General features: G+C 43.5%; 1 protein-coding gene across 1 annotated transcript in view; it reads right to left on the bottom strand.

Moving 5' to 3' along the window:
• HKDC1 (hexokinase domain containing 1) overlaps nucleotides 1-13,844 on the bottom strand; it is a 40,458-nt gene extending 26,614 nt beyond the window's left edge. Inside the window, exons 1-5 of the mRNA XM_043985026.1 lie at nucleotides 13,709-13,844; nucleotides 7,413-7,575; nucleotides 1,631-1,779; nucleotides 1,423-1,542; nucleotides 528-623 (exon numbers count right to left, since the gene is read on the bottom strand). Of these exons, the coding sequence (XP_043840961.1) occupies nucleotides 528-623; nucleotides 1,423-1,542; nucleotides 1,631-1,779; nucleotides 7,413-7,575; nucleotides 13,709-13,771 (591 nt within the window). The 5' untranslated portion in view covers nucleotides 13,772-13,844. The remainder of the gene's footprint in view (nucleotides 1-527; nucleotides 624-1,422; nucleotides 1,543-1,630; nucleotides 1,780-7,412; nucleotides 7,576-13,708) is intronic.
• Nucleotides 13,845-24,663: the final 10,819 nt, after the last annotated feature.

Genomic DNA, 24,663 nt, shown 5'->3' with positions numbered 1-24,663 from the left:
TTGTTACAGAATAACACATGGACTTTGAGAATCAGGAATGGTCCCAGGCATCTGTGCCTATTTGTGAGCATCTTCATAGAAGGAATTATTCTACACTAGGAACTTTGATCCCTATGGATCCCAAACATACACTCATACTCAAAGCTTTGGGACCATGAGAATGTTTGGAAAAGAAATAAGATTAGTTCCTAGAAGGCAAGAGATGGTAATCAGAAAGAGTGGAACACAAAGTTTTAAAAATTTGATGTTAAAATTTGTTTTTACATATATATTTGGAAAATAAAATTCTATTTAAAGCAAAAAATAAAAAAGGGAGAAAGGTGGCTTTAAATCCTAAAGGAAAGTAGACAAAGGCATCAAAACCTACTTTGAGTTCTGAATCTCTATTCTGAAAGCCTGTCTGGGCACTGAGGGGTGTGTTCACATGTGTGCATGCACACATGCACGTGCAAACACATGTACACACACATACACACACACGCACACACACACACACGCACATCTCCAGAATGGTACAAGAGCCTTACCTTATGTCTTTTCAGGGCTTTGGTCAGGACGCTCACCACATCTGTATCCTGAACTCCCCGAACCTTAAATTTCTTAGTCCATGAAAGCAGGATTCCCTATGGAAAGACCCTGTCAAAGTACCTGGGAATTTCACAACTGAACAAAGCCTTAAAATGGGGTTGGCCTCCTCTTTCTCACACCCAGTGGTCCTCCTTTCACCCCATCTCTAGAGCTCTTTCCTCATTCTTTAGCCACCTTTAGGACTCTCTTCTGAAGGGTCAAGGGATAGGAGACAAGTACAGGCCTGGGAATGCAGAGACCCCCATCCCCAGCCTGGATCCCTCACTCCCTAGCAGTGGGACCTGGGCCCAGCCACCATGCCTTTGCTGTTCTGTTTCCCTCTCTGTAAAGTGGAACAATGTGACTTAGTGGACAAACCTTCAATTCAGGAAGACCTGCCACTGCTCCATCCTGGATGAATGACCCTGGATAAGTCCCTTAACTTTCTTTTTTCTTTCTTTCTTTCTTTCTGAGCAATGAGGGTTAAGTGACTTGCCCAGGGTCACACAGCTAGTAAGTGTCAAGTGTCTGAGGTCGGATTTGAACTCATATCCTCCTGAATCCAGGGCCAGTGCTCTATCCACTGAGCCACCTAGCTGCCTCAGTCCCTTAACTTTCCAGTGTCCCAGGCAAATCTCTGAGAGACTCCAAGTTTCAGAGAAAGTGACAAACTGCATCAGCAGAGGGATTTCCTCCCCTGGGAATTCTTACACCAGCGAAATCCTCAAGGATGCCTGCCCTAGCTGCCTCAGATCAGGGTCGCCAGACTCCAGAGTCTGTTCCCGCTGCGGTGTTCCAGTCTTGAGTTCAGAAGAGAACAAGAAAGCACCAAGCGGGGGCGGGGAGGGCACGTACCTCTTCTAATTTACGCTGCTGACAGGGGAAGGAAAACGTCAGCCCGAGGGGCAATTTCTTGTGTTCTATGTTCCGGGTCTTCATGAAATCGGCCACACAGTCAGCTACGTAGTCGAAGAGCTGGTGGGGAGAAGAGGCCAAGGAGGTGAAGGCTGGGCGGGGCCCTGGGCACGGTCCCAGCCCTCCCCCCACCCGTCCACCCGCGGACCTCGGAAGCATTGCCGCGGATGATCTCCATGGGCGTCGGGTAGAACTGACTCTCCATGTGAACGTTCGGTTTGCCTTCCTCAGATACTTGAACTGTCAGGACACGGAACTTGGAACCGCCAAGATCCAGAGCAAGGAACTCCCCCTTCTCTGCAAAAGACGGGGGGAAAGCCTCCTTGGATCCTTGGGTCCGGCATAGCCGGGAGGGGCCCGAGAGAGGCTGGACCAGGCAAGCGCTCGCTCACACCGGGAGCGGGTGTCAGAGGTTGCAGTTAGTTAATTCCCTGCCTTCGGTCACGCCAGGCTGTCGGTCTGAGCCTCGGTTTTTCCATCTAGACAATGGGACTATAATAAGTAGCGCATCAGAGGGTTTTTGTAAGGTTCCTATGAGATCACTCATGTAAAGGGATTTGCAAACCTGAAAACCATAGGTAAATGTTAGTCATCAGGATTTAGCGGGAAGAACACCGGACTACGCCAGCCGGATGACCAGGGTGGGCAAGTCACATAAAAGAACTCAGATAACTTCATGGGTGGCGACGTTCTCAGTCTGTTACCCCGGCCTCCGGCTGTCAAGAAGACTTGGCGCTCGAGGGCAGCTAGGTGGTGCAGTGGATAAAGCACCGGCCCTGGATTCGGGAGGACCTGAGTTCAAATCCAGCCTCAGACTCTTGACACTAGCTGCGTGACCCTAGGCAAGTCACTTAACCTTCATTGCCCCGCAAACAAAAAGGAGGAGGAAGAGGAGGAGGAGGAGAACTACATGTCCCTCAATCCAACTAGAGCTGGAAAGGACCTCAGGAGCCATGGAGTCCGATCCCTTCATTTCATAGATGAAGAAATAAGGGAAATCGCTCCCCCAAGGTCACACAAAGGGGCAGAGCTAGGATTTGGACAATGGTCCTCTGACTCCTGCTTCTACAACATCCTCCGTTCTCCCGCTGCCAATCACCCCCAGCTCAGGGCGATTCAAAGGGCAGGAGGAAATGAGACATGCGGTAATTCTCCATGCTTCAAGTGGTGCTGAGCTCCTGGGACAGGGAAGATGGGAAAGATGCTGCTCTCTCGCACAGTTAGCTCTGTTAATCACTTCTCAGCCAGGGAGGCAAGCAGAAGCCTCAGACTGGGATCTGTCCAGCTGGACATGCCCGGAGGGCGAAGGCTGATTGACCCCTGGAGCCAAGAATCCTTCTGTCTCCACACCCAGTCCTGAGCAGCAGAACCAGAAGGACCCTCAGCTTTGGTCCCAAATGAAGAATTCAAAGGGCTGTTTACTGCGGCAAAAAGAATGTTGGCCTCGGGGTTGGAGACCTGGGCTTGAATCCTGAGCTGATGCTTCCTGTCTGTGTGACCTTGAGCGAGTCACTTCCCCTCTCTAGGACTTTGTTTCCTTATCTGTAAAATGTAGGACCCTGGGGCAGCTAGATGGCTCAGTGGATAAAGCACCTGCCCTGGATTCAGGAGGACCTGAGTTCAAATCTGACCTCAGACACTGGACTAGCTGTGAGACCCTGGGCAAGTCACTTAACCCCCATTGCCCCGCAAAAAAAAAAAAAAAAAAAAAGAAAGAAAGAAAGAAAAAGAAAATGTAGGACCTTAACGGTCATTTCAGCCTGGACATACTCTACTCTGAGGTTCTGACCATTACCCTTAGAAAGCATCCCATTTCTCACAGGGCCTTTCCCAAGCTCTCTCTCCTCCTTTGAACCTCAGCTAAGGGGGCATGACCTGAGATTTCATTGGCATAGGGTCCTCCCGGTGAAGGAACTCCTTCTACCAATGCACCTTTCTCTAATTTCATCATAGAGAGTTGCCTGAGGACACTGAGCCATTAAGGGACCTGTCGGGGTCACACAGACAGGTTCAAGTGGGACTTGAATCCAGGTCTTCTGTATCCTGAGGCCAGCTCTGTAGCAGTAGCACTATGCCGCTGCTTGGGACCTTGAACAGGGTAGGCACTTAGTGTTTTATGAATGAATAAATGAATGAGTGAATGAATTGCTATGGTCTCTTAGTTCTGCCTGTGGTCTCCTGTCACTCTTACATTCTAAGTTCCAAGAGAGCCCCATCTCTGACCCTCCTGTGTCTGAGGGTCAGATGATTAATTCCTGCCCTGAGTGGATACAGTCACAGGAAGAAAGATGACTTAGGTCCAGAGTTCTGGCTGACCCTCAGAATTAGGGTTTCTAATTGATTCCCAGAGGACAGAGGGGAAATCAGAGGCACCAGGACAAGTGTGGCAGTTTGTGTGAACTTTCACAGACACTTTTTTTAAAAGGAGCACGTCAGACACGGGTAAGACTCTGGTGTTTTCTCTTACGAGGCTGCTGACTGAATGGGGGTGGGGGAGGAGGCATTCCACAGCCTTCTCGATGGCTTCTCAGGCCTCTCTGGGAGCAGAGCAGCCCCTGATAGTTTCCAGAAGAGGCAGGTGGGGTCCTGGCTGCCTTCACACATGCCCACAAACACTTCCCCTTACCTTTGCTCCCAAAGCCCATGTGTGGGCTGATCTGCAGGGCAGGGCTGAGGCCGCAGCAGCGCCGGAAGTCTGAAGGACATAGTCCTGGCCCCGGGATGACTCAGGAGATCAGAGCTCATCCAGGCATTGGGGTGGGGATGCTGAGAGCCTCAGATAGGTCAGTCACCTCCCTTCTTCCTCTGAGTCTCCTCAGCTATACAGGCTGTGTGGTTACTCTCAAAAGATTTAAAGCTCAAAGAGACCTTAGTATAGATGACTCATTTTACATGTGGGGAAACTGAGGGACAGGCTGACTTGCCCAAGGTTACAGCCAGTAAATAGCAGGGCAGGAAATGGAATTCAGTGTCCCAAGTGTCCTTCACGGCTCTTTTCTTTGTCCTCTTCTCTTCTCCCTCTACACTACATCACTTGGTGAACTCATCAACTTCCATGGATTCGATTATAATCTCTATGGTGAAGATTTGCAAATCTCTCTCCTGACCTCCAGTCCTGAATCTCTACCTGCCTATTGGACATTTCAAACTGGATGTCCTGCAGACATCTCAAACTCAACATGTCCCAAACCAAACATGTCATCTTTCCCCCCAGACCCTCCCACCTTCCAAACTTCCCCATTGTTGTAGAGGGTACCACCCTCCTCCCAGTCGACCTGGACTCCTTATCATCTCTCATCCCCCCCCCCCATCCAAAATGGCGCCAAACTTATTGACTTCACTTTTGCAGCATCTCTTGAATCTTCTCTCTCGTGATACTGCCACCACCCTGGTACAGACCTCATCACCTCACCCTTGGATGACTGCAGTACCTGCTGGGGGTGGGGTCTGCCTGCCTCAAGTCTCTCCCCACTCCCAACCACCCTACATTTAGTTGGCAAACGTATCTTCCTGCCTTCTTTTTTTTTTGGTGAGGCAATTGGGGTTAAGTGACTTGCCCAGGGTCACCCAGCTAGTGTCAAGTGTCTGAATCCAGATTTGAACTCAGGTCCTCCTGACTCCAGGGCCAGTGCTCTATCCACTGCAGTGCCTCCAAGCGGCCCCTGCAAACATATCTTCCTAAAGTGCAGGTCTGACCATGTCCCATACCCCCCCCACCCAGTGGTGCCACCTCCAGGATCATCTCTAAAATCCTTTGTTTAGCCTCTAAAGCCCTTCATGCCCTGTTCCCCTACCAGTCTTCTTACACCTGTCCCCCGTCCCCAAAGGGTTCTGTGATCCAGACGCTGGCTCCTAACAAGACCCTCCATCTTGGGGCCCTGGGCATTCTCTTTGGCTGCCTCCCATTCCCAGAATGCTCTCCCCCCTCATCTCTACCTCCTGACCTCCCTGGCTTCCTTCAGGCCCCAGCTGAAATCCCCCCTTCTACAGGAATATTTCCCCCTAACCCTAGTGCTGTCCTGCCATTGACTGTCCCTGCTTTACCTTGTTTGTACATAGTCTCTGCATGTTGTCTCCCCCATTAGACTGTGAGCTCCTTGAGGGCAGGGACTGCCTTTTGCCTTTCTTTGTATGCCCAGCCTTGGCACAGTGCCCAGCACACAGTAGGTGCTTGATAAAATCTCACTGACTGACACCACAGCACCGATCTTAGCCATCCACAGTCATACTCTGCTTGCTCACAGACTAGAATACTAGAGCCCAAAACAAATTGGTGAAGTCTGAAATGGTGGTTTTGTTCTTCCTTCCTTCTTTCCTTCCTTCCTTCCTTCCTTCTTTCCTTCCTTCCTTCCTTCCTTCCTTCCTTTCTTTCTTTCTTTCTTTCTTTCTTTCTTTCTTTCTTTCTTTCTTTCTTTCTTTCTTTCTTTCTTTCTTTCTTTCTTTCTTTCTTTCTTCCTTCCTTCCTTCCTTCCTTCCTTCCTTCCTTCCTTCCTTCCCTCCTTTGTGGGGCAATGAGGGTTAAGTGACTTGCCTAAGGTCACACAGCTAGTGTCAAGTGTCTGAGTCTGGATTTGAACTCAGGTCCACCTGAATCCAGGGCCAGTGCTCTATCTGCTGTGCCACCTAGCTGCCCCCTGTAGTAGTGGTTTTGAATGCCTTTTATGGAGTAATACCTTCAATATTTCTGAATATCTTTAGAAATTTAGAGTTTAAAAAAAAACCCTAAAGATCACTGAGTTCAAATCCCTCATTTTATAGATGGAGAAACTGAGACCCAGAGAGAGGAAGATACCTGCCTAAGGTCACACAGGTAAGAATGTCAGGATTGGAACTCAAGGCCTCTGATTGATTCTCAGCTTAGCTCTTCTTACTGAACCAGAATGCCTCTACTGGGGATGCCTCTCTTGGGGAGGCTACACGGGCCCAAGGACCATGATTCACTCTAACTAAGCAGAGCCCACCTAACTGGTCCATTCTCAAGAGCTCCAGGGGCAAGGCCTCTTCTACATCCCTTAGACACTTGTTCTATGTCTTTGACCATCCTTGTGATTCCATCAATGAAGGAATCTGGACAAGGCGAGCGGGGTGGGAGGGCTTCCTCTGCTGGCCCAGATGGTCTTGGACTCTGTAACTTATAGGCTTAGAGAGCTGTGGGGACACTGGGGAGAAGGGACTCACAAGACTTTTTTTGGACTGAAAGCTATTAACGACTGAGTTTAAAACCAAATCAAATCTTGCCTCAGACACTAATTATTCTGTGTAATCCAGAGCAAGTCACTTAACTTTTTGTGCCTCAGTTTCCCCATCTGTAAAATGAGAGTAATAATAGCACCTACCTCCTGGGGCTGCCAAGAATAGCTGTAAAGTTCTTTGCAGACGTTAAAGCACTCTACAAATGCTAGCTTTTATCATCATCATCATCATCTTTGTGCCTCAGTTTCATCCTTTGTAAATAGAGAATAATCAACTTAAAATGAGAAGACCAGGCCAGCTGTAGCCACCAAGGAAGGACGGAAGGAAGGAAGGAAGGAGGGAAGGAAAAGGCAGTTATTAAGCACTTAACAATATGCTAAGCATTGAGAGTCAACATAGTATTGCACAAAGAAGACTGGATTTGGAATTGGCAGCCTGAGTTCAAATTCCCAATGAGTCACTTATTAGCTGTCTAACCTTGGGTAAGTCATATCACTATCTCTGGACCTCAGTTTCCTGATCTGTACAATGGGAGGTTTTGGTAAAATGGTTTCCAAGGTCATCTGCAAGTACTAAATCCCACAAAACCTACCCCACAAGTTGTTGGTGAGTGGACAGGGGCTAACCACTGGCTTCCCTGTCTACACCTACCATTCCCCAGTCTGGTGGCCGAGAGTGAAAACTCAGGCCTGAAGGAGCTTTGTGGGCCTCCCCAAAGGCTCGTGGGAACCACTCACCTGACCCGTCCGGGATGGCCCTGACAAAAGTGGGTAGCATCTTCACACATGAGGTGGGGTTGGTGTCCTTCCCCAGACCTTTCTCCATCTCAGCTCTGAAACGGGTCATGATGTCCAACAGAGTGTCATCAGAGAGTCGCATGTCGTACAGAAACCTGTCCACCTGAAACAGACACTGAGGGTGAGCCCCAGCCGTCCCATGCCTTTTGCCCCCTTAGCCCCCTTCCCACTCCCGGCTTCTAGAATTATCAGCTTCTAACCCTGGGACTTTCCTTGTCCATCCCTGGTCTACACAATGACTGGATGACCTGTGGGTTCCTTTCTGGTTCCAGGTGTATGACCTTAGGCTTATGGGGACAGCCCTGGACTCAAAGTCCATTGAGGGTGAATCTGACCTCAGACACTAACTCCCATGGCCCTGGACAAGTCACTTCACCTCTGTCTGCCGCAGTTCCCTCATCTGTAAAATGGGGAATAATAATAGCACCCACCTTGCTCAGATGTTGTGAAGATTAAATGAGATTTCTGGAAATTATTATATTGTTAATTATCCCCTAATCTTGCTTGCATTGCCTCCCTCGTTGGGCAATTGTAAGAGAAATGGCTCTTAAAGGACCAGACGGACTTTCGCTGCTTATTATTAATATTCAATTGGGCTCAGGGGGTGGCTAGGTAGCACAGTGGATAAAGCACTGGCCCTGGATTCAGGAGGACCTGAGTTCAAATCCGGCCTCAGACACTTAACACTTACTAGCTGTGTGACCCTGGGCAAGTCACTTAACCCCCATTGCCCCGCAAAAAAAAAAAAAAGTCAATATTCAATTGGGCTCAGACGGGCACAATAGGGAGGGGGTAAGTCCTGAAAGGGTAACTGACTTAAGAGTTATTCAGATTTCCAGTAGCAGGCAGTGACCACATAGAGCTTGGCAAGGAAATCCTTTGATCATCATCATCATCTTATTATTATTATTATTATTTTTATCTTTTTTTTTTTGGTGGGGCAATGAGGGTTAAGTGACTTGCCCAGGGTTACACAGCTAGTATGTGTCAAGTGTCTGGGGCCAGATTTTAACTCAGGTCCTCCTGAATCCAGGGCCAGAGCTTTATCCACTGCGCCACTTAACTTCCCCTTGATTTTCTCCTGTGGAGCTTCTGAATTGGCTTAATTGTGCATGTGCCACTCTGCTTTAATCAAATATAAGCGGCCATTTCAATTTGTGATTGTGTAACCCCCGTCCCCAGCACAGTGCTTTGCACTCAGTAGACACTTAATAAATACTTATTGTATGAATGAAACCTTCCTCTCTTCCACCCAACATGTCTCACAAGAACAAACAGAGAGGATCTGATGGGGTTTCTCATGAGCTACCCCTTACAAAGGAAAGTTCACTGTGGTGTGTGAATAAACCCCTGGAGCTCCACACAGTAGGGACTAATTTGTACTTTGAATCTTCAGGGCCTGTCACACAGTAGGTACCTACCAAGAGCTTGTTGTAGCCTTGGAGTCAGGAAGACCTGGGTTTGATTCCTGCCTCAACCTTGCTGAAACTGCATGACCTCAGAGAAGTCATTTTTCCCCTTTCTCAATCACCTGAACATAGGACAATAATAGCCCCTGTCTCTCAAGATTGTTGTAGGGCTTAAATGAGAGAATGAAGTTTGATAACTGCAATGTACAAGTCAGTTATAATCAAATATAGGGCAGCTAGATGGCTTAGTGGATAGAGTGCAGGAATCAGGATGACCTGCCTTCAAATACAGCCTCAGACGTTTACTAGCTGTATGACCTTGGACAAATCACTTTACCCTGTTTGCCTCAGTTTCCCCATCTATAAAATGAGCTAGAGAAGGGAATGGCAAACCACTCCAGTATCTCTGCCAAGGAAACACTAAAGAGGGCACAAAGAGTCAGACACAACTAATCGACTAAACATCAATAATCAAATATTAAGGAAACTTGAAGGTTGCACCTTAAACACAAATAGGCAGGATTTCTGGAGCCATTTAGCGAATAAACAAGTGAAAAAAGCATTTAATTAAGTGCTTACTATGTGCCAAGCACCATGCTAAGCCATGTAGTACATTGGGATATGGGTTGTGGGTAGAAAATGATGGCATTGTCTCTGAGAATGCCAAGCCTGCTTCTGCCATGACTCATGAGACACGAGACTGAAGAAGAAAGCCCAAATGAGATGCAAATTGGCAAGTCCCACAGGAAGCCTGGGAACAGCGCTTCTGGGCACCAGGAGATCAGAGTCCAACCGACCCAACCCTCTGGGGTAGACAGATAGGAAACCGGCCAGAAATCATGGACCCACACCACACTCCCCTCAAGGGACAATTGGGGGTGCAAGGAAGGGGGGTGTTAAGGATGCTTTCAAATTCAGAGGCCAAAGACATAAAATCAGGGATAACATACAATTTTCACAGCTTTCAGGGGCAGGGGGCACTGGATGCTGCAGGTAGCCAGCACTGTGAAGTCTTCCCAGAACACAGGGAGGTGACTTTGCTGGACTATCTTGCCTTCTAATGCGTGCGTGTCTCTCATCTTTGACTTCCTGGGGAGAGGACAAAGGGGGCTTCTCAGAGGGAACGCACCACCCCACAAGCCCTTCAAGCTGTCTCATCTGCCTAAAGCAGGGCTTTTTAAACTTTTGGTGCCATGGACAGCTCCAGCTATCTGGGGAAGCCTACGGACCCCTCCTCAAGTCATGATGTTTTTAAATAACTGAGGCGATTATGAAATTGAAGAAAAGATTTTAAACATTCAATTAGAGGTTAGGGAAACTGAAGATATAATTTTTATGCCTTTTTACATTTTTTACTTCACCCCAATCTGTCTGTGGTGCCCAGTTTTTTAAGATTTCCTGGCTTAAAATGAGTCCACAAAATGCTCCCTTAAACTTTTAAGGCTCCAGCATTAGAATCACAGAATTTTAAAGGTGGAAGGAGATTTTTAAAGGTTATTTTGTCCTCTTTGCCCCATCTCACAGATGACACTACACAGGGGCTCACAGAAGCCCCAATGTCACACAGGTACGAAACAGCAGAAGAGGGATTGGAATACAAGTCCTGACTCTAGAGACAGAATACCTGCTTCCCATTGTATCATGTAACAGGATTTGAACCCAGGTCTTCTTGACTCCAAGGCTAGCCTTCTGTCTCTGAGTGTGGTTTTCTTGTCATAGCTGTCATGCCCACCCCATTGGGAATCCCAGAGAGAGTGAGCAATTTGCGGTCACACTGGGCTCCAGTAGGCTCGGAGTTAGAAGGGCCCTATGAAGGCATCTCTCCCAACTTCATCATTTTACAGATGAAGAAACTGAGGCTCACAAGGGCATACAATGAGGAAGAGACAAAGCTAGAATTCGAACCCAGGGTTCTGTCTACACCACCACATGGCTTTGTTCTGTTGCTTCTCTTAGGATGGTGATAATAACAGCTCCCCTTTCTCTAGGGCTCTGAGGTTTACAGAGAACTTTCCTCATAATGATCCCTCTGTAGGGGAGGTGGGTGGTAAGTACAATGACTGTTCTGCCCATTTTATGGTAAAGAAACCGAAGGTGTGCCACCTGACAGGGATACTCAGCCAGCCATAACGATGATGGGAATAAGTCCCACTCTCTGGGGCTTTGAGGCTGGCAAAATGCTTTCCTCAGCAAGGCCCTGATCAGCAGTGAGCCCAAGGTGTCCCAAAAGTCTTAGTGCACTGCTAAACCTATGGGGGGGGGTGGGGGGGGAGGAGATGGATACCCACCCTGTGTCTCCTTGTGACCAGAGACACAGAATCAGTGCATGTTCACAGTACAGGGATTGACACCCAGGACTTGGTTCACAGGGTCAGAGATTTAGAGCTGGGATGATCCCGAGAGGTCACAACCCCTTCCTTTGACAGATGAAGAAACCAAGTCCTAGAGAGGTCGAGTGACCCAGGGTCACATAGCTGGTATCTGAGGCAGGATTCGAACCCAAGTCTTGCTGATTCCAGGTCCGGTGTTTTATCCTTTCCACCCCAGTCTCTTTGCCTCCCTTTGTATCTCCAGCACCCAACACATGCCTGGCACAGGAAGCACCTATTAAATGCTTGTCAGCTTGACAGATACCTAAAAGGGACATGTGGATGCAAATAAATTGGGGCATCTAACCTATGGAGAAGTCCTATCGCCAAGGGAGTAGGGGGGTGGTGGTTAAAACGTCATCTCTGGCAGATGAGATGGACCTCCCCTGGCAAAGGGTCCTAATAGAGCCCCAGGACAATAGAAACAGGGCCCCAGAGCTAGAGCTCAAGCCCATCTCATTACAGAGGAAAAAACACACCTCAGGAAGTGACTTATTCAACGTCACACAAATACTAAGAAGAGTCAGAACTTGAACCCAGGTCCTGTAATTCTAAATGCAGCAGCCTTCCCACAGGGTCCCAAAACCAGTGAAGAGTCAGTCCAAGTTACAAAGAATTACTACCATGGGGCTAATTAATATTAGATGTCTAAGCAGAAAGGAGTGGAAGAGGCGTTGAGGGGTAAAGGAATTCTCTGTCCATTCAATGGTCACTAGAGGGCCCCAGGAAGTCAATGAATAGAAACAAATGAAATCTGACCTGATTGATATAAACATGTTAACATTTATAAAAGCACATAAATATATATGTATGTATATATACATATGCATTTATATTTACATAAAATGGTTCAGATTTTATGTATTTGTATTTGCCGAGTTATTCAGATCTTATATATCTTTATTTAAATTCCATAGCCCATCTGTCTGGGCCCCTCCACCTGTCTTGGCTTCATCCCCTTTTCTTTTGATATGAAACGCTTCGAGGGCCGAGACCTCATGACTTCCTGTGTCTACATATCAGGGGCCGAGCGTAGGCATTGGTTATTATTAAATGAGGACCCTAAGGGTGATGGGACTTTTACCATGTGTGAAGCAGAGACATGAGATTTGGAGCTGGCAGGGGCCTTGGCAGCTACCCAGCCCATCTCAATGGCTCTGTCCGAGTATGGACCATACAACAGCCAGGAGCTCATCGGAACCAGAGGAGGGGAAAGCCCTCACAGCCCAGACAGGTGTTCAACAAAGGAGCCCGATCTTTGTTCCTAAACACCTGGATGGGGAGACTTGACACAGCCCTCCAAAAAGGCCCAGCTTGGCCTGGACTTTGCAGATAACATGTCCAAGAATAAGATTTAGAGGTGAAAGGGGCCATCTCCCCCATTTTATAGAGCAGGAAACTGAGGCTGAGCAAAGTTAAGCGACTTGCCCAGAGTCACACAGCTAATAAGGGTCTGAGTTGGGATTTGAACTCAGGTCTTCCTGACTTAAAGTCATGGATGCCTTAGAGCTAGAAGAGACCTTTGAGATCTTCTACAGAATCCCCCCCTTCTTCAAAACTCAGTTCAGGGCCATCCCCTCTTAGCTTATCCCTCCCTGTTTCTTTTGCCCTTCACCTGAGAAGTTACTTTGTTCTCATCTGTGTGTGTACTGTTTGTTTTTGTGTATCTAGCTCCTGGCACTCCTAAGACACTGGCTGGTAGATCGAGAAAGGGGAGGGATGTCAAAGCACCATAGGGCTGAACCCCTTCAGTTAACAGAGAAACTGAGACTCAGAGAGGCTCAATGGTCATTTAGGCAGAAATTGTGTAGGGTGCTTGATTAATGCTTGTTCTCTGGCTTGTTCAAGCCCCCCATTTTACAAATGCTAAAATTGAGCATGAGAGAAGTGAAGGGATTTGTCCAGGGTCACACAGCTAACAAACAGCAGGCGTGGGAGGGGGTTTCCTGAGAAAATCGGTGAAGTGATTTTCTAATAAAATACCACGAGAAAATAATCATGAACAGATACGTGATTTTCTCCCATCCTTGATTGAATACTGACCTAACAACACGGATGAAAACAAGAGAAAGCTCCTTCTGGTCGAAAGACCCGGGTTCAAATCTCACCTCTAACTCATGTTACTTATGTGACTTTAAGCAAGCCACGGAACCTTCTGGAGCCTCGGCTTCCCTAATCAGGGCCTCGGTCTAGACCCAAGCCCCTTCCAGCCCCACATCCGGGGATCCCGTGAATGGAATAGGATGGAAAAGAGAAGAGGGACCGTGATCTGCCCTGGTTGGGCATACTCAGACCTGTGGGATTGCTGAAGCCCTCTTTCCTCCCGGTCCCCATACTGGTAAGCGCACTCCCCTCGGGAGAATGCCCCAAAGTCTCGATTTCTTGGGACTTTCCCCCCAGCATCCTCCCCATCCCAAGCCGCTCCCCGCCCCCCTCACAGCTCCCCCCCCCCCCTCACCTTCTTAATCTGATCTTCTTTCAGCTTCGTGAAATAAAAAGCCAACAGGTGGACGGCAAACATTTTCCTTGCAGAGCTGGTCTGGCTCTAGGCCACAGTTCCTTCCCGGAGAATGGCTGAGGTGTTTTTTGCCCACAGTTCGGCTCGGACCTCCTGCTTGCTCCCAGCCCCGCTCCCTTCCCAGCGAAGCTGGATTCCAGGGAAGTAGCCTATCTCCGTGCCGCCCCAATGGTTCAATGATTAAACTTTACCTAGATTGCCGTCCTTTCCTTCCTCCCTCCCTCCCTCCAGTGACAACTTTCTCTATTGTTTAAAAGCAAGACTCTGGCAGATCATCAAGCGATGGAGGAAGTGTGTGTGTGCGTGCCTGTGTATGTGTCTGTGTGTGTGTGTGTCTGTGCTGGGGGATGGGGAAATGAGCTGCTAATGGAGCATTTTAGATTTTTTTTTTCAGCCACTAAAAGTAATTGCTATGCGAGGCTCTCTACCCAACCCTCTGCCAACCTCCCCTTGGCCAAAAACGAAGGCAGGACCTAAATGAATGGAGTTAGAACTGGGGTGGACAGAGAGATGAGTAAGTATGTAGTCCTTGGACGGAGGAATTCTCTTCAGCGTTAGGAAGGACCCCGGAGTCCTCTGGCACAAGGGTTCTTCATGGTTTTAGGGTGTCCGGGACACCTCTGGCAGTCTGAGGATGTCTATAGATACCTTCTCAGAGTCATGTTTTTAAATGCATCAAATAAATCACATAGGATTACAATGGGAATTGATTAGATTAAAAGTTATCAAAATATATTTTTTAAGTTACCTGTATGCACAAAAATATTTATAACAGCTCTTTTTGTGGTGGCAAAGAAATGACAATTGAGGGTCATGCCCACTAATTGGGGAATAGCTGAACAAGTTGTAGTATGTGATTGTGATGGAATACCATTGTGCTGTAAGAAATGACAAGCAGGATGGTTTCAGAAAAATATGGGAAGACCTATATGAATTGATGCAAATTGAAGCGAGTAAAATCAGAAGAACATTGTGCACAGTAACAGCAATGTTGTACAATGATTGACTATGAATGACTTAGCTATTCTCAGCAATACCATGATCTAAGACAGTTCCAAATGACTCATGTAAAAAAAAAATTGCTATCTGCCTCCAAAGAATTGATGGAATCTGAATGCAGATCGAAGCATACTATTTTAACTTTATTTATTTTTCTTGTCTTTTTTATCTGTATTTTCTTTTGCGACATGGTTAATATGCAAATATCTTTTGCATGATTGTACATGTATAATTTATACCAAATTTCCTTCTTGAGGAGGGGGAAGAGAAAAAAGGAAGAATTTAGAACTCAAAATTTTAAAAAACACACAAATGTTAATATTTGTTTTTACATGTAATTGAAAAAAATATTTTTAAAAATTAAAAAACTAGTTGACAGATCCCAGGTTAATAACCCTTAAGTCCAACCCCCTGTTTTTACAAGGGAGAACACTTTGGCCCAGAGAGGTAGAATGTGGCCCAGGGGCACACTGGCAGTATGAGGCGAAATCAGGACTCAATCCAAAGCCTGTACTACTCTACCATCCTCCCAAACAGGATTTTGAAGTCAGTTCAGTTGTATTCAAAACAAAAGAGGGAAGACCTTGTACCCTGTTAGTGGACCCATCCAATCAGTTGGGAAGCACCTTATGGGTGACCATAAAGCGTCCATAGAGATTCCCTCCACCCCAACTCTCTCAACTCAGACCAGAGCCTTTATCACCACACACAGCAATAGGAAATACAAAGATGAAACAGGAAGGACAAACTGGTCACTTAATACCTGAGAAACAGATTGGGAGAAGGGTGAGGCAAGGAGTCCAGAACTCAAAGTACAAAAGACACATAGATGTGTGTGTGTGTGTGTGTGTGTGTGTGTGTGTGTGTGTGTGTGTGTGTGTGAGAGAGAGAGAGAGAGAGAGAGAGAGAGAAGGGAGGGAGGAGAAAGAGAGAGGCTTTATCTATGCTTAAGAGAGCTTTTTTCCTATAGTCAATGGCTGGACAGTGTAAATGAAATCTTATTTAAAAAAAAATTCTTGTGATCACTTCAGCATGCATCAGTGGTGGATAGAGCATTAGACTTGGAGTCAGAAGATCTGGCTTAATATCTCACCTCAGACATTGGCCAGCTTTGTAGTCCTGGGCAGGTCCCTTAACCTCTGTGAGCCTCAGTTTCCTCATCTGTAAAATGGGGCTAATAAAGTCTACAGTAAATATTCCTCATCGGTTTGTTGTGAGACTCAGAGGAGATAATACAAGGTGTCCCAAAAGTCTTAGTGCCCTTTTAAGCTTTAATAGCTTCTCTGTAATGTGTCTTACAAACCTTTCCATGCTGCTACATAAATGTCATCTATCATTACTGTTATTGCTAAATGTCTTCATGGCACAATGAATGGATAAAGCTGGCCTCAAAAGTCAGGAAGACCAGAATTTAAGTCCTGATTCTCATGAATATTGGTTGTGTGACTGCAGCCAAGACACCGGCCATCAATCTATATTTGTAGAGCAAAAGTTCTTGGAATGTTTTGCGCTCCGAACACCCCCACCCACCCACCCATAGCAGTGTCTGGGGAAGCCTGTGGACCCCTTCTCAAAAGCATGTTTTCAAATGCCTACAAGACATAGGATTAGAGAGGAAGCCAATTAAATTGAGATAGTTATCAAAATCTTTTTTTTGAAAAAAAAGTCTGTGGACCCTGCTGAGTTAAGAAACCCTGTTCCTAGAGGAATTTTGTAGAAGTTTTGCTAACACCAATGAAACACAATGTGCCTCCTTCCCTCCCATCCTTCGATCCCATCTAGTGAGACCTTATTTCCTTTTATAAAAATTTTAATATTTTCCCAATGATGCATAAAAACAATTTTAACCTTTGTTCTTCACAATTTTGAATTAAAAATTCTCTACCTCCCTCCTCTCCCCCCATTTTGAGAATATTTTTGATATAAATTATACATGTACAGTCTTGGAAAACATTTCCATATTAACCATGTTGTAAAAGAGAACACAGACAAAAAAAAAAGTAAATAAAAAGAAACAGTATGCTTCAGTGTGCATTCAGATTCTATCAGTTCTTTCTCTGGAGGTAGATAACATTTTTCATCATAAGTTCTTCAGAATTGTCCCAGGTCATTCATTGTCTTGATCAGAGTAGCTAAGTCATTCACAGTTAGTCACTGTTCAGCATTGCTGTTACTGTGTCCAATGTTCTCCTGGTTCTGTTCATTTCACTTTGTATCAGTTCATGTAAGTCTTTCCAGGTTGTTTTTTTTTTTCTGAAAGTATCATGCTTGTCATTTCTTATAGCACAAGTATTAAATCACAATAACATACTACAACTTGTTCAGCCATTCCCCCAGTTGATGGGCATCTCTCAGTTTCTAATTCTTCACCACCACAAAAGAGTTGCTATAAAAATTTGTGTTCATATAGGTCATTTTCCTTTTTAAAAAAAACTTCTGGGGCGGCTAGGTGGCGCAGTGGATAGAGCACCAGCCTTGGAGTCAGGAGTAGCTGAGTTCAAATCCGGCCTCAGACACTTAACACTTACTAGCTGTGTGACCCTGGGCAAGTCACTTAACCCCAATTGCCTCACTAAAAAAACAAACAAACAAAAAAAACAAAAAACAAAAAAAAACTTCTTTGGGATACAGATCTACTAGTGGGATTCCTGGGTCAAAGGGTATGCAAAATTTTGTAGTCCTTTGGGCATAGTTCAAAAGTGCTCTCCAGAATGATTGGATCAGTTTACACCACCAACGGTACATTAATGTTCCAATTTTCCCACATCTTCTCCAAAATTTGTCATTTTCCTTTTCTATCATATTAGCAATTCTGATGGGTGTGAGGTGGTGCCTTCAAGTTGTTTTGTTTCTCTAATTAATCGTGATTTACAGCATTTTTCATATGATTTTTCATAGCTTTGATTTTTGTCTAAAAACTGCCCATTTATATCCTCTAACCATTCATCAATTAGAGAATGACTTGTATTTTTATAAATGTAATTTAGTTCTCTATTTGAGAGATGAAGCCTTTATCAGAGAAACTTGCTGTAAAATTTCACCAACTTTCTGCTTTCCCTCTAATCTTGGCTACCTTGGTCTTGTTTGTGTAAAAACTTAAATTTAATGAAATCAAAATTATTCATTTTACATGCTGTCATGTTCTCTCTTGTTTGATCACAAATTCTCCCCTTATCCATAGATCTGACAGGTATTCTGTGCTCCCCTAATTCGTTTATATGTCACCTTTTTGTTTTTAAACCATGTACCCACTTTGACCTTATCCTGGTATACGGTGTGAGATGTTTTATACCTAGCTCCTGCCAAACTGCTTTCTAGCTTTCCCAGCAACAATTTTTTGTCAAATAGTGAGTTCTTGTCCCAAAAGTTTGGATCGTTGAGTTTATTAAACATGAGATTACTATGGTCATTCCTACTGTGTATTGTATATCTAATCTATTCCACTGATCACACTCTATTTCTTAATAACAGATTGTTTTGATGCTTCATAATACACTTTGAGATCCAGTGTGGTTAGGCTACCTTCCTTCATACTTTTTTCATTAATTCCCTTAATACTCTTGACTTTTTGTTCAAGATGAATTTTTATTTTTTTCTACCTCTATAAAATAATTTTGGGGGAGTTTGATTGGCATGGAACTGAATAAGTACATTAATTTAGGTACAATTGTCATTTTCATTATATTAGTTCAGCCTACCCATGAACAATTAATATTTTTTTCCAATTGTTTAGACATGACTTTATTTTTATGAAGTGTTTTATAATTGTGTTCATATAGTTTCTGTGATTGTCTTGGCAGGTGACTCCCAACTATTTTATATTGTCTATGGTTATTTTTAATGAAATTTCTCTTTCTGTCTCTTGCTGCTGGACTTTGTTGGTAATATATAGAAATGCTGATGATTTATGTGAGTTTCTAAACTACAATTTTGCTAAAGTTGTGAATTATTTCAACTAGTTTTAAAACTCATTCTCTAGGATTTTCTAAGTATGCCATCATACCATCTACAAAAAACAAGTTTTATTTCCTCATTGCCTATTCTAATTCCTTCCATTTCCTTTTCTTCTCTTATTGCTATAGTTAGCATCTGCTGAATAATAGTGGTGATAATGAGCACCCTTGTTCCACTCAGATCTTAATGGAAAGGCTTTTAGCTTATCCCCATCACAGGTAATGGTTGTTGTTGGTTTTAGATAATAGTACTTATCATTTTAAGGAAAGCTCCCTTTATTCCTATACTTTTTTGTTGTTGTTGTTGTGAGGCAATGGGGGTTAGTGACTTGCCCAGGGTCACACAGCTAGTAAGTGTGAAGTGTCTGAGGGCGGATTTGAACTCAGGTCCTCCTGAATCCAGGGCCGGTGCTCTATCCACTGCGCCACCTAGCTGCCCCCATTACTATACTTTTAAGAGTTTTTAATAGAAATGAGTGTTGTATTTTGTCAAAAGTTTTTTCTATGTCTGTTGAGATAATCATATGATTTTTGTTGTTTTTGTTACTGATATGGCCAATTATGCTGATACTTTTCCTAGTATTGAACCAGCCCTACATTTCTGGTATAAATCCCACCTGCTCATCCTTGTGATATATTGCTATAATCTCTTTGCTGGTGTTATTTAAAATTTTTGCATCAATATCAGGGAAATTGGTCTTTAGTTTTGTTTTCTCACTTCCTGGTTTAGTATTAGCACCATATTTGTGTTGTAAAAAGAATTTGGTAGGACTTCTTCTTTGCCAATTTTCCCAAATAGTTTATATACAATTGGAATGAATTATCCTTTAAATGTTTGGTAGAATTCACTTGTGAATCCATCTGGCATAGGGGATTTTTTCCTTTGATGATTTATTCAATTTTTGTTTTCTAAAATAGGGCTATAAGGGGCAGCTAGGTGGCGCAGTGGATAAAGCACCAGCCCTGGATTCAAGAGTACCTGAGTTCAAATCCAGCCTCAGACACTTGACACTTACTAGCTGTGTGACCCTGGGCAAGTCACTTAACCCCCATTGCCCCGCAAAAAAAAAAAAAATCAAACAAATAAAATAGGGCTATTTAAATATTTTACTTCCTCTTCTGTTAATCTGGACAAACATATTTTTGTAAATATTCATCCATTTGACTTACATTGTCAGATTTGTTGGCATAATTGAGCAAAATAGCTCCTAATAATTGCTTTAATTTCTTCTTCATTGATAATGAACCCACCCTTTTAATTTTTAACACTGATAATTTGGTTTTCTTTTTCCTTTTTTAATCAAATTAGCCAATGGTTTATCTATTTTATTTTTTCATAAAACTAGCTCCTAGTTTTGTTAGTTTATTTAGTTCACTGGTTTTCTTCAGTTTTATTAATCTCTCCTTTGATTTTCAGGATTTCCAATTTGTTAACTGGTGATTTAAAATTTGTTCTTTTTTTAGGCTTTTTTTTTAGTTGCATGCCCAATTCATTGATCTTTTCTATATTTTATTGACGTAAACCTATAGAGATATAAATTTTTCCCTAAGTACTGCTTTAGCTTCATCCCATAAATTCTGGTATATTGTCTATTATCATTCTCTTTAATGAAATTATTGTTTCTATTATTTGTTCTTTGACCTACTCATTCTTTTGGATTAGATTTAATTTCCAATTAATTTTCCAATCTATGTTTCCACAGCCCTTCATTGAATGTTATTTTTATTTCATTATGATCTGAATAGGATGCATTTCATATTTCTGCTTTTCTATATTTGGTTGTGAAGTTTTACACCCTAATACACGGTCAATTTCTGTGTAGGTGTCATGTACCACTGAGAAAAAGTATACTCCTTTCTATTCCTAATCAATTTTCTCCAGAGTTCTGTCATATCTTACTTTTCTAAAATTTTATTCATCTCCTAAACAGTTTTTGTTATATTTATCTAGTTCTAAGAAGGGAACATTGAGGTCCCCCACTAGTAAAGTTTTATTGCCTATTTCCTCTTATAACTCAGTTAACCTTTCTTTTAAGAATTTGAATGCTATACCATTTGGTGCATATGTTTAGTGTTGATATTACTTCATTGTCTATGGTACCTTTTAGCAACATGTAGTTTTCTTATCTCTTTTATTTTTTTCCTTATCTCTTTTAATTAGATTTATTCTTGTTTGCTTTGTCTGAGAGCATGATTATTACCCCTGCTTTTATTTAACTTCTCCTGAATTATAATAGATTCTGCTCCATCCCCTTACTTTTACTCTGTGTGTATCTCTGTTTCAAGTGTTCCTTGTAAACAACATGTTGGATTTTGGTTTTTAATCCACTCTGTTATCCAATTCCATTTTATTGGTGAGTTAATTCCATTCACATTCATGATTACTGCGTATTTGACTCCATCCTATTTTCCCCATTTTTCTTTCTCTTTCTCTCCTGTGAGGAATATCATTCCTCAATAATTTCTGGAACTCAGCGTTGGTGATGTGTCAAAGGCTCATTTATTGTCATTCTCATGAGAATGGACCGCCCCTTGTCCAGCTGGTGGGTGACCACAAAATGGAGGCTTGCAGGCCTTTTTATCTCCTGGTCCCTAACACAAATGGCCTCTCCCCTTTTCCACCATTATTTCAGTTTCTCAAGGATTACAATCTACGTGCAAAAACTAGCTAATCTGAACCCAGTATTTCTTAAACAATGGGGGAGGTGATACAGGGACAATTCTTCCATTCCTCCCTTATATGGACACAGCTCAGGAGCAGACCTAATTGTGACCATCTCAGGGTCTCCCTGAATCATGTGATTTTGTTTGCCAGGGGGCGGGGAGGGGGAGGAGGGGGGGAGGGGAGGGGAGAAGCAGACCTTTTTCCTCAAACAGGTCCAGATTGAAAGGAGACCAATCCCCATTTCCTCACATCTCCTTTCACCCTGTCTTTCCCTCAAAAGTTTTTTGCTTCTGACCACCACCTCCCCCAATTTGCCCTCCCATCTATCAGCAACCCCTTTCTCTTCTCTTCTTCCCCTTCTACTTCCTTGTAGAGCAAGATACATTTCTATATCTAAGTGTTGGTTATCCCCTCTTTCTGCCAATTCTGATGAGAGTAAGGTTCAAGCATTGCCCCCATCTGCCATCTTCCCCTCCATTACGAAAGCTCTGTTGTGCCTCTTTTATGTGAGATAATTTACCCCATTCTATCTCTCGCTTCCCCCTTCTCCCAGTGCGTCCCTCTTTATCACCTTAATTTTTTTTCATTTTTTGGATATCACCCCATCACAGTCATCACATATCTATGCACTCTGTACACACCTTCTAACTGCCCTAATATTGATAAAGTTCTTGGGAGTTACATGTATTATCTTCCCATATGGGAATATAAACAATTTGACCTTATTGAATACCTTATGATTTCTCTTTTCTGTTTACTTTTTAATATTTTTCTTGAGTCTAGTGTTTAAATGTCAAATTTTCTATTCAGCTCTGGTCCTTTCATAGGAATGCTTGAAAGTCCTCAATTTCATTAAATATCAATTCGCCCCCCCCTCCAAAAAAAAAGGATTATACTTAGTTTTGCTGGGTAGGTGACTCTTGGTTGTAATCCTAGCTCCTTTGCCCTCTGAAATATCATATTCTAAGCACTCCAAGCCTTTAATGTAGAAGTTGTTAAATCTTTTGTGATCCTAACTGTGGCTCCACAAGATTTGAATGTTTCTGCGTGCTTAAAGTAGTCTCTTTGGCCTAGGAGCTCTGGAATTTGGTTATATTCCCAAGAGTTTTCATTTTGGGATCTCTTTCAGTAGATGATCGGTGGATTCTTTCAATGTCTATTTTGGTTTTGTTTTGGTTTTGGTGGGGCAATGAGGGTTAAGTGACTTGCCCAGGGTCACACAGCTAGTAAGTCTCAAGTGTCTGAGGCCGGATTCAAACTCAGGTACTCCTGAATCCAGGGCTGGTGCTTTATCCACTGCGCCACCTAGCTGCCCCTTCAATGTCTAGTTCTAGGATGTCAGGGCAGTTTTCCATAATAATTTCTTGAAATATGTCTAGACTTTTCTTTCTTTTTTTTTTTTTTTGCAGGGCAATGGGGGTTAAGTGACTTGCCCAAGGTCACACCGCTAGTAAGTGTCAAGTGTCTGAAGCCGGATTTGAACTCAGGAACTCCTGAATCCAGGGCCAGTGCTTTATCCACTGCGCCACCTAGCTGCCCCCCCCTTTTCTTTTTTTTTTAATCATGACTTTCAGGGTAGTCCAATAATTCTTAAATTATCTCTCCTCAGTCTGTTTTCCAGGTCAGTCGTTTTTCCAATTAGATATCTCACATTTTCCTCTATTTTTTCCATGCCTTTTTGTTTTATTGTTTCTTGGCGTCTCATGGAGTCATTAGTTTGCACTTACCCAATTGTAATTTTTTTTTAAGTGAGGCAATTGGGGTTAAGTGACTTGCCCAGGGTCACACAGCTAGTAAGTGTTAAGTGTCTGAGGCTGGATTTGAACTCAGGTCCTCCTGACTGTCGCGAAAAAATTTTAAGTCCGACGGAAGAACGAAAATAACAAAGTTTCCAGGCTGTAGCAAATAGGTTTATTGAGAGAGGGCCAATCCCTCAACAAAACCGGTCATCCAGGCTTTGGGCCTGAAAGACCCAGAAGTACAAAATCCGTGAGTTTATATACCCTTGGGGAACATTTCTAAAATTAGAACATATTCTTGAGAAATAACAGCGGATCAGCATTATCATATCAATAGGGTGGATCGTTGGTAGGCCAGTGGACAGCAGCGTGAACAGTATTGCTGACCACCACCAGACCCTGTGATATTTCCTAATGCAGATATCACAAGATCAACCATACTGTCATAGGAAAATTGAGAAATATGGGAAAAGACTTGACCTTCTAACCTTATGCAATCTATATGAAACACATTTTTTTTAATATATTGATTATTATCTTAATCAAATCACTTAAACTATAGCAAATCTCTTATAACTAAGGGATGGGGAAAATCTCACTCATATGACTCCAGGGCTGGTGCGCTATCCTCTGTGCCACCTAGCTTCCCCCTGCGCAATTGTAATTTTTAAGGGATTATTTTCTTCATTGTGCTTTTGCACCTCTTTTTCATTTTGACTGATCCTACTTTTTAAGGAGTTCTTCTCTTTAATAAATTTTTAAATATCTTTTTCCATTTGGCCAATTCTGCTTTTTGAAGAGTTCTCTTCAGTAGATTTTTTTCTGCCTCTTTTGCCATTTGGACTATTCTGGGGTTTTTTGTTTGTTTGTTTGTTTTGTTTTGTTTTTACAGGGCTATGAGGGTTAAGTGACTTGCCCAGGGTCAGACAGCTAGTAAGTGTCAAGTGTCTGAGGTCAGATTTGAACTCAGGTACTCCTGAATCCAGGGCCAGTGCTTTATCCACTGCGCCACCTAGCTGCCCCCTATTCTTTTTTTTTAAGGTGTTATTTTCTTCAGTATTTTTGGTGCTTCCTTTTCCAAGCTGTTGACTTTTTTCCATTATTTTCCTGCATTACTCTCATTTCTTTTCCCAAAGTTCCCTCTATCTCTCTTATTGGATTTTTAAAGCCCCTTTTGAGCACTTCCATGAGTTCTTTTTGGGTCTGACACCAATTCACATTTTTCTTTGAGGTTTTGTATATAGGCATTTTGACACTGTTGTCCTCTTCTGAGTTTGTGTTTTGATCTTCCCTGTCACCATAGTAATTATGGTCAGGTTCTTTTTTTCAATTGATTGCATTTTCCAAACCTATTTCTTGACTTTTAACTTTATGTTAAAGTTGGGTTCTGCTCTGGGAGGTGGAGGGGGCACTAGCCCAAACTTCAGATTTTTTGCATTGCTTTTTTCAAAGCTAGATTTTTTTGGAGGGGGGGAGAGGGTTGGGGGAGTCTTTAAGTTTTTAGTTTTTCCTAGGTGGTATGATCTAAGGAGAGGTGTG

The sequence above is a fragment of the Dromiciops gliroides genome, chromosome 2 (genome assembly GCF_019393635.1).
Source record: "Dromiciops gliroides isolate mDroGli1 chromosome 2, mDroGli1.pri, whole genome shotgun sequence".
In the NCBI taxonomy this organism is placed as follows: Eukaryota; Metazoa; Chordata; class Mammalia; order Microbiotheria; family Microbiotheriidae; genus Dromiciops; species Dromiciops gliroides.
The sequence above is the reverse complement of the archived record's forward strand: the minus strand, read 5'-3'. Positions and strand labels throughout refer to the sequence as shown.